General features: G+C 37.0%; 1 protein-coding gene and 1 pseudogene across 1 annotated transcript; one reads left to right on the forward strand and one right to left on the reverse strand.

The window, feature by feature from the left end:
- Positions 1–764: 764 nt before the first annotated feature.
- LOC149137688 (uncharacterized) lies at positions 765–1,395 on the reverse strand (annotated as a pseudogene).
- A 7,231-nt stretch (positions 1,396–8,626) lies between these two features.
- LOC106874251 (protein ZBED8-like) lies at positions 8,627–9,889 on the forward strand. Its single transcript, XM_014921907.2, has 2 exons — positions 8,627–9,310; positions 9,434–9,889. Exons 1-2 carry the CDS (start codon positions 8,627–8,629, stop codon positions 9,887–9,889), a joined length of 1,140 nt encoding a protein of 379 aa, XP_014777393.2.
- The last annotated feature ends 481 nt before the right edge of the window (positions 9,890–10,370 follow it).

Here is a 10,370-nt window from a genome sequence, read left to right on the forward strand (position 1 = left end):
TATCATATGACTATAGTTTCGGTTTGCTTTTTTGGGGGCTGTAAAACCCCTAAAAACAGACTTATAGAGCTGAAATTTCCATGTTGTATCTTACATAGAGCTTTCCAAAAAGGTATAGCATGCCAAGATCAGATGATGATCAAGGTGTACTACTCTGACTGGGCCTTCTCCATCGCCTCGACGTGATGCTGGCTGCCCTTCATAAATATCAACCTGACAGGATGGCTCTCTTGGCTCTCAAAATACCTTTACCTATAGAGAATAGGCACTCAACTGCAGCACTGGATGGGATGACGGTGTTATACTCGGTGAACAGGTCAATCAAGACCTGCTCAACCAAAAAGGCGACTTCAGAAGGATCTCCTTTGAGACGGCTTCTAGCCAGGTCTTTACCAAGTTCTGCACCTTGGATTTCAGTAACCTGTAGCTCCTTCTCTCCCGGAACCGAGTGATGTTTCTGAAGAAATCATTTTCCTCGTCCTTATTGCTGTTGGTGGTGCTGCCCTCTTCCTTTGGTCTCCATTAGGGCTGTAAGGCAGCGGTCAGCTGGCACACCAGGTCTTCTAGGAGGATCCCAAACCTTTTCGTGATGCCTGCATGAGTGCCAGTATCGCACCTCCCAGAGGACTGCAGTATAGGAGATGTTTGAACTTGGCCTCCTTTGACTTCATGACGGTAGCCGCTACAGTTGGCAGAATGCTCCCGAAATAATCCTGGTACTCCCCTTGGATCTTATCCAAGGCCTTGGAAACATTAGACATCACCTAGGCGTACTCTATCAGGAAGCCGACATCAGAATCAGTGAAGGTTTGAAGCTTCAGCTGTGTCATCACCCTGTGGACAGATCCTCTATTCTCCTCCAGCAGATCCTCTATTCTCCTCCAGACAACAACAGAGCCATTTGTAGAGTTCCATCTTGTACTGATAGGGACCACCAACCTCCTCTTCAACGCATCCAGAATGCTGTCTGCCGCCACCGTACTGCAGCTCTGCAGATTCCGCAGTCGCTGTGCCTTGGACATGGCCTTCCTCAAGGCCGACTTGAACGAAGCGCTGTCAAGAGCCTTGCCGGCATCCATGCTGGCTACCAAGTTAAAGGTATGGGTGCACACTTCATGTGCACAAGAAGGTTTAGGCCCAGGCCGCTGGACTCATCAAAGATGACATCAACAGAGATGTACTCAACCTTGTTCACATCCCAGCCTCGGAATTCAAGTTTAGGTCTACATCCTCGACGTCCTCCACGTCCGGATCGGCAGCAGCCTCAGGAATGTCTGGCAAGAGTTGAACTTCTGTACCAAACTGCATAAATGCCTTAACAAAGTTTTTGCCGTTGTTCGTTATGGTCCTGGTCACCTTGTCTTGCAGATGGAACTTGTAATGGATGTCCCTCATGGCCTGGGCGAGAACATCAAAAGTGTGATGTCCTCTGAATCGAGAGCAGGCCAGAACGGCGAGTTCTCTCGTGTGGGTCTTGGAGTCCAGCCAGTGTGTCGTCATCCTCAAATAGGACCTATTGTAGGCCGACCAACAGTCCGCGGTGAAGCAATCTGTAATTAAAAAAATGTTAAATTGCAAATAGATATAAGTTGTAAAGTTAAAAGCTTAAAATTATATATATGTATGTGTGTGTGTGTGTGTGTGTGCGTGTGTGTGTGTACTTGTGTGTCTGTGTTTGTCCCCCACATCGCTTGACAACCGATGTTGGTGTGTTTATGTCCGCGTAACTTAGCGGTTCAGCAATAAGAGGCCGATAGAATAAGTACTAGGCTTACAAAGAATAAGACCTGGCGTCGATTTGTTTGACTAAAGGCGGTGGTCAAATGACTGAAACAAATAAAGAAAGAAACGAATATATATATAATCAAGGTGGTTAGCAGCAATTTAAACCCAACAAGGAAATAATTCACCGTCAATAAGAGCGACAAGAGTGCAGTGATCACCAGCATTGCTTGAAATAGGTGTCGTAGACTCCTTAGACACAAAAGCATATGGTCTCACTGTATTGTCAGGGGAGAAAACCCTCCCCACGCTGAGCGAGATGCATTAGATTAGCATACTAATTTTGTATATACCATTACAGCTGGTAGAGGACAACTCACCCTGTTAATATTAAGTAAAAAAAAAAAACTAGCTTCTCATCCGCATCTCCATGCAAGCTGCAAGGGTTTTTATGAGTATGTGGTTTGCACAATTTTTCACGGGTAGGAAGGTGGCAGGACATTTAATCGCAGTATCTTATAATCATATTCTGTTTATAGAAATCACACAGATTGTAGTTTAACTTTTGTTACTGGGTTGTTCTAAATTCATGGAAATATTGCTTATAGTTTAAAACTTTGATATTAAACTTTTGAAAATAGTGACGCTACCTTGATACGTGACGTGTTGAGGGTGATGAATAACTGAGATAAGGAATGGAATTTGATAAGTTCAGAACTTGAGATTCGTTTATTCGTTATTTCATAAAAGGTTGCTGTTTTAGCTGTGCAGACTTAATCATGCGTGGAATATATATATATATATATATATATATATATATATATATATATATATATATATTTATGTGTATTTCTTCTATCTTAATGAATAAAAATTCTTCTGATAGAATAAATGAGTTAATAGAAACCAATGTAGCAAAGAACACAAAATAACTGTGGTTTAGTTCCTGTTTTTAAGGCAGGAACTCTTTGAAATTTTGGGTATTTGAGTATATTTAAGAATTTAAGGATTGGAGAAAACGCATGTTATAATTGCATACTTTATTCCTACATATGTTTCAAAGGATTACAACCTGTGTGATCCATAGGGATCTTTGATATTAAAATTGTAACCTTCTCATCAGGGAAAGCATGGGAATCATCTTAAACGTAAGACATTATGACCGATTATGAAAACAATAGATGGATAAGGTTATGACTTGATTCATTTGAAAAAAAAACGTTAGAGAATTGGACGCTGCCGGATAGTGGGTTGGACAACACATACCAATAAATGTGTGAGAGCGTACATGCATACATAAATACGCATACACAAACACACACATGCATACTGATACACACACACACACATATATATATATATATATGTATATACATATACATACATATGTGCACTTGTATATACATATAATCCCTTTACGTAAGGACAAAGTAGTCCTCCATATGGGGCCACGAGTTCTGGCTCTCAACCTGAGCGACTTCTGCCTCACTCACAGCCATTGCAGACTCCTCAACAAGCCCTTCATCCTCAGGCCGAAGAAAAACGTCTTCACCTTCCATAACGATAAGCGATAACTTGATAAGCCGATGGCGTACACTGCTGTCGCTGACACTGTAAGACTGTCTGTTATGTGACAACGTCGTAAGTGAACACAACTCAAAACTGCAGAATTACACAATACTGCTCAGCTAGCTGCTGCTACGTAGACCAATCATGTGTTCACGTAGTCAGCCAATAGCGTACCTGACGGACTCTTCGAGACACGCCCACAACAGACAGGAACAAACGTATGAATTTTGTCAGCAGACTTAAAGTTAGCGGAACTAAATTTAGCGGAAGCTAATTGGTCCACTAACGGTTTCCAAAGTTAGCGAAAACGCTAATCGCTAAACGAGAAGTTAGCTTTGCTAATTAGCTGTCAGAGGATTAGCGGAACCGTGTCCACTATTGTACACACACACACACACACACACACACATATATATATATATATATATATATATATATACACAGATGATGCATTCTTTACTCCACTTTAACGTGTTTAACGCAAGTCTCCTTAATGCTCTATTTAAGCGGAACACGCTACGCCTTTACTATCACCAAGAGCAGAGGTCTTGAGAAAAGGCTTCAAGAGGACACGTCAGCTTTGTATCGCATACACTCTGTAATTTCAAATCATTTAAATGCATGATCAAACAGTTGTTGGTGATGTGTATGTGCCACATACATATAACATTGCCATAATTTTATGACAAAAATTAGGATTCCTTTTTAGAACCAGGAAATGTCTTCACTTTGAGCTACCTGTCACTCAACTTTTCCAATATTTTCCCCTTTCTCTCTCCCTCACACATATGCAATTGATTTTTGCAATATTTTTTTTTTATTTGTATATAACAATTTTCAAATAATACATTGATTTCTAAATAATTGTTAATCATATGTGTATATGCAGATATTTGGTAATATATTTTGATAATATAATTTCTTTCTTTTTGTTACAAAGGAATTAGAAGACATGTAAATAAAATATGACAATCGTACTTTTATAGAGTGTATTTATAAATTGTATATCTTGTATAGTGAATCATTTCATGAGAAATATAAACAGCATCGTTAAATATTTACAGTTCAATATTGAGCATTCCTATCATGTTAAAAACCATAAAATTATATATAACGTTAGGTTATATTATTCAGCGAACTTTTCGTAAGATAATTGAACTATTTAATTTTCACTAGTTGTTGTGTTAACACACTTAAAGACAGTTCTCTTCTTCAGCCACAGTAATTTATTCATAACCGCTGTAATAACCTAATGTGTCTTTATTTCCTATATAGTATTATATGATATTACTTGCACGAATGAAAGCAGTCACACACGCTTTTGTTTAAAAAATATATCAATTCTTAATCTTAGCTGTCTATCGAGTTTTAATGAGGCTGATAAAAGTAAAATATCTTTTTTGTATTTTGTAAATTCAGATTTGCTATACATATCTATGCGACGAGTAGCATCCTCGTTCATAATTCGGCATTCTTCTGCATTTTTAGATATTATTTTTTATATTGGTAACATTTCAGTTATTAACTAAAACTAAATACAAAAGGCAAAGCAAATAAAATATTGTCCTTTCTTCATGTTAACCCAACCGTCGTTCGCATATCCATGCTCAAGGAAACAATGATTTCTGAGAGTTAGCTTCAATACTTCAAAACGCTGAACAATTCAATTCATATACCCGAATCCTATATTCATCGAGCGATAACATTCTTTAAATATCTAAAAAGAAATCTTGTTTATTTCGTTTTTTTTAAAAAATTAACTCTTTCTTCATATTGCCTTTCCAATAGATATTTTTTTTGATATTTCTCTCGTCGAATGAGCCAGAGGTCCAGGTCATGTTTTCATTTGAGAAGCTCTACAACACAATCTCAATTTATGATTGGAACTCAACGAATCACTTAAAATCTCCAATGAAATATTTTGATTAAATTTGTTATTTTTTTAACATGAAACATTTCGTTCTTATGTTCTACGCGAATCCAGTTTTTAAAAAATAGAGAAAGAAGAGATATAATTAGTTATTTTCCAAATAAATCTATAATTATTTTTTAAAAATCCCATTTCCAGGGACACCAGTGGGCTATAAAGACGATTTCATCAGCTTAAACAATTAATTCTCAATTGGTTTGCAATCTGAATCGATATCCTAATAAATTACTAAGGAAGTAAAACCAGTAACAGTACAATAATTTTCACCATTACCACCACCACTACCACCACCACCACTATCTCCAGCACCCATGTTAAACCGACATCAGCCACCACTGTTTCAATGACAAAACCAAAATGTTTTTTTAAAGAAATGGATTAAAACATTTTCTAGACATTCAAAAATATAAATCTATAAAATAAAAATGATTAAAAACAAATTCATTGAAAAAAATTAGGCAAGTATTATGAACGAATCTTTATTATTATATTAAAAATGAACAGAAATTTGGTTCAACAACTTAAACATAAAACCTATTTAAACGATATAAGCTAGAAATGAATTGCTTAGTCTAAGGTTGTTTTCTTTCTTAAAATCTTTACATGGGTACAGTTTTGTAACTGTGTTGTTATTGCAGTATTTGTTTTTATCTGGTTATTTCAAGAAAACTGCATATGCTTACATACCTATAAATGTACGCATCTATATTTATATACCTTCATGCATGAGTATATACATGCTTGGTGCGTAATGGATGTATCGACGCAAGTCTGTTGCAAATGACTCAAAGCCTTTAGCTGGAAATCTTGGAAATATTTGGATATTTGAAAGCATATCTACACGCTAGCGAGCATACAATAAAGATATTCTTTAAACGTTTTCATTGAATAAGTGTGACTTCTATTCATTGTTCTCTTGTTCTATGCACATGCAATTATAGATCCTGCTGTAGAAAACTGAAGAACACCAATACACCAACAAAAGTTGCTAAGTTGCTATGGAAATTAAAGGAAACACCACTCTAGAAGTTGTAATAATATTAATTTCAAAAAGTTAATACACGCGTATGAATGTATATATGTATGTGTGTGTATGTGTGTGTGTGTGTGTGTGTGTGTGCACGCACACACGCACGCACACACACACACACACACACACAGACACACAGACACACACACACAATGGGCAGTTTTTCTATTTGTAGTAGTAGTCTATGGCTATATTGTTAAGGCGTTCGTTACGCAACCATACAGCCATGCTGGGTACGAACGCATTGCGTGACACTTGAATCAAGTGTTCTCTATGTCTTGTGACTGAACTACGGGATATTTTGTGGTTGCTTGGAATAACGATAGAACCATAATTTTGAAGTTTCGTCGTCCTTATATTTCATTAAAATTTCTTTACTTCTCCCTTCTCAGCTGCTGAACACTAGTAGCGGGGACCTACATATTAAAATGTAAACAAGGTAATTTCACTGCGAGTTTAAATATATATCGGTAACATAACGAATATACATTTAACGTGTAGCTGGCCACTCACTTCCTTTTAAGGCTGAACAGCAAACTCACTTCAAGAATTCTGGAAGAAACAAGAGATACAATTACATGTTAAGTAGAAGTAATTGAGTTGAAAGGAGTTTAAGAAAGGAAGTACTTCACTTGATAGAATCGGAACCAGCATACTTCATCTGGCAATGTTTTTAAAGTGCTGTGGTCAAGTTTTCATTTGCGAATCTTTTGCTGAGACAGCTATTTATTTGTCACTTGTGTAAACGCGAAGATAAAACTACAAATCCTCCAGATTTCGTAATTAATATTTCATAACGTTTGACAAAACGTTGGAATTTTAAACCTTTACCCTTGGTTTTAGCCCCTGGGTTAAACTGGCTGCTTGTCCTTAAAATACTGAAAATATTTCCTCAGAAACATTTCGTAATTCAGTATAGAATACCGCAATAATTATATAAGGTTACGAGCAGATGCTACGTAAGGTGTTAAAAGTAACAACAAAACTGATCTAGAGTTGTACAATGTAACTATGGAATCAAAATAAATTAATGATATGACTAAAAGGAAAGACGTTTTGTGTTGTTTAAAGTTTAGTTTAAAGCATAGCTTCCCAAAGTGGACGATATCGCCCACCGGTGGGCGATTTCAACTTACAGGCGAGTGATGGACTAAATTCTAGAAAATGGTGGACGATTTGAGATTTTGGCGGGCGATATGAACATTTTGTGGGTGACAATGAATTTTTAGAAATTAAGTCTGAATTTACTGATATCTAGGCATGCCTAGAATAAGGATGCACTTTTATCGATTTGACTATACGCATGAGATGTCGGTTTGCATTAAAAAGGCGGACTTGTTTATCGAATATTTTTGTCGCAGTCATTCAGATGGTTGTCATGTGTGCTAAAAATAGCAGCCAAATAGGCCTAAGCCTTAAATCACACTCTACCACAATTTTTTTTTTTTTGGTGGGAGGCGCATAATCGTATGAAGTCCCGAGTATAGAATTCAAATTCGCAAAAAATTTTCTGAAAACTCCGAAAAATAAAAAAGTTATGAGCGGGTTAGATGTCGTGCGTAATTTTGTGGTTTCATATCAAAACACAAGTGCTATTTTCAGGATGTTAACAAAATGTGCAGTCAGACACAAAATGACAGCTTTGTAATCGTGTTTCTTGACTGTGGGAAAATAATCAAACATTAAGCCTCTATAACTTTTTAAAAACATTTTTCTGGAAAAAGTTGAATAACTCCAGCAATTTTGCTTGGAAAGGTATATTAATGAGTCAAATTTTAAAATTTTCGATAAACTTTAATTTTTGAAATGCTGGCAGCCAAACGAACTAGATCCATATTTGCTCCAGTAAATACGTGTCATCTGACTCTGCTCTATTGACGTCTTCTCTTTGGAAATACCATATTGCCTTTCTGACGCCATCTGTAGAAATTCGTTTTCACATTTTCACTTTACTGATGCCTCCAGTGAAGAAAATTTGTCGACAGTAAAGTAGTGATTATTTGTTGTTTGGATTTATTCCCTCTCCTCAGAACTGGTCAGTTACCTAGGTGCCTCCTTTGCCATCAAACATTGACCAACGAAGCAATGAAACCTTCACGCTTGAAGTACAACTTTGGTGCAAAGCATTCTGAGAAGAAGGACAAGCCGTTATCATACTTTTTGCATCTGAGCTCCTCTTTCAAAAAGCAAATACAAACGTTCAATACGCTACTCCAGGAAACTAGTAAACAGGAGAATGACGGGTTGATTGCATCGTACAACATTGCATTACTTGTTGCTAAGTCTGGGAAGTTTCACACAATTGGAGAAACATTACTTCGCCCAGTTATTGAAGAGGTTTTGTCAAACGTTATGCACGAAAACCAGATAACATTATGAAGAAGATCCCACTTAGTAATAACACAACTTCTCGACGCATCCATGAAATGGCCAACGATGTCAAACATCAGCTCATTAATATTCTCCAGTGTTCTGAAATTTCTATACAAGTGGATGAATCAGTTGTTGTGGGCAATCAATGTTTGATGATGGTATATGTTCGGTATTTAAGCGAAGACCTTCAACCTTGTGAGGAATTGTTGTTCACAGAGAAATTGCCGCTTGATTCAAAAGGTGCAACTATTTTTCACATTCTCAAGTTTTTCCTTTTTAAGCATAATATCCTACTCAGTAATATTCTTGCCTGTGCGTCTGATGGAGCCCCTTCAGTGATAGGGAGATACAGAGGTTTTTCATCTTTCTTAGAGTGTGAAATTTCCCACCAGGTACTAACTGTTCATTGCTTGGCACACCGGCATCATTTAGTGGCAAAAAATATGAACAGTAGATTGAATGATGTGCTAAAGTTAGTTATCAAGACTGTGAACAAATGGAAGTCCAGTCCCTTGTCTGATCGAATTTTCCGTCAACTATGTCTGAGAAATGATGAGGACTATACTAAACTCTTATACCATACCGAAGTGCAAGCCTCCTCGTTGTCACAACCAGTCCAATTTGGACTGTTTCACATAATCATATCATTCGTTGAAGATACTCCACGCTCCGCTTCATTGATGACTGCAAGGTGCGATATCTTTTTTCTTTGTGATATATTCATAAAATTAAATGATTTGAATATGATATTGCAAAGAAACAGAAAATTTCTCGTTGATTGTAAATCATTTATCACTACATTCATTTAGAAATTGGTATTGTATATGACTAACATTTCAAAACGTCAGTTCCATCAATTTCCACAACTTGATTCTTTGAAAGATGAATTGGTTGATGAAGACTTATCTACATATCGCAAATATTTACAATCATTGCATGATAACGTGGTGAACCGATTTCAAGATGTTATTGCGCTGAATATTCCAAATTGGTATAGCCAACCGTTTGAGGTCAATGCAGTCGATTGCGAGGATGATGTTCAGGAGGAATTGATAGCGTTACAAAATGACAATTGCACCACAATGCGATATCGCCGTAATGGCAAAGAAAGGTTGTGGTACCATCAGAGTATATTGAATTCCTACCCCAGTCTGTGGAAACATCTGAAATTATTTTGCTTGCCTTCACTTCCTCATACCTGGTTGAATCTGGTTTTAACCATGTTGGAACTTTATTTTCCCATAAAAGAATTGAACTGGATGTGACACAACGAGGAGACTTGGGGCTAAAGTTGACAAGTTTGAAACCGAATGTATCTGCACTAGCTGCATCGCACCAGACACATGGTTCTCATTAACTATTTTTGCATTGGTAGTTCTGATCAATGGTTCTTTTGGGAAAAATGAAAATCAGTGTAAAAGAAAGCACAAGTTTCCAAAAGTTAATCTGTCTGCATAATATAGAGTTAACGTTAGAATTTTATTCACACTAATGGCATAACTAAACCCACAATAAGTGATTTGAAAACAACCGCATATTTAGTCCAAACGGCACTAACAAGGCAACGACTCTACGATATAGTGTGTGTCAAATGATACGAGGGGGTTTTCCTAGGGGATTTTGTGTTGGTGGGGGGTTATGTCAGGTTTTTTTTTACACAGGTGGGTGATGGAACATTTTTTGGCCAATAAATGGGCGATATTGCAATTTTGTGCGAAAAGTTTGGGAAACATTGGTTTAAAGCAT

The sequence above is a fragment of the Octopus bimaculoides genome, chromosome 1 (genome assembly GCF_046866305.1).
Source record: "Octopus bimaculoides isolate indiv1 chromosome 1, ASM4686630v1, whole genome shotgun sequence".
In the NCBI taxonomy this organism is placed as follows: domain Eukaryota; kingdom Metazoa; phylum Mollusca; class Cephalopoda; order Octopoda; family Octopodidae; genus Octopus; species Octopus bimaculoides.

Excerpts from the sequence above, each read along its gene's own strand:
- LOC106874251 (XM_014921907.2), top strand. The coding sequence starts at position 8,627 with ATGAAGAAGATCCCACTTAGTAATAACACAACTTCTCGACGCATCCAT. Across the intron at positions 9,311-9,433 it reads GCTCCGCTTCATTGATGACT|AAATTGGTATTGTATATGAC; the intron begins GCAAGGTGCGAT and ends ACATTCATTTAG.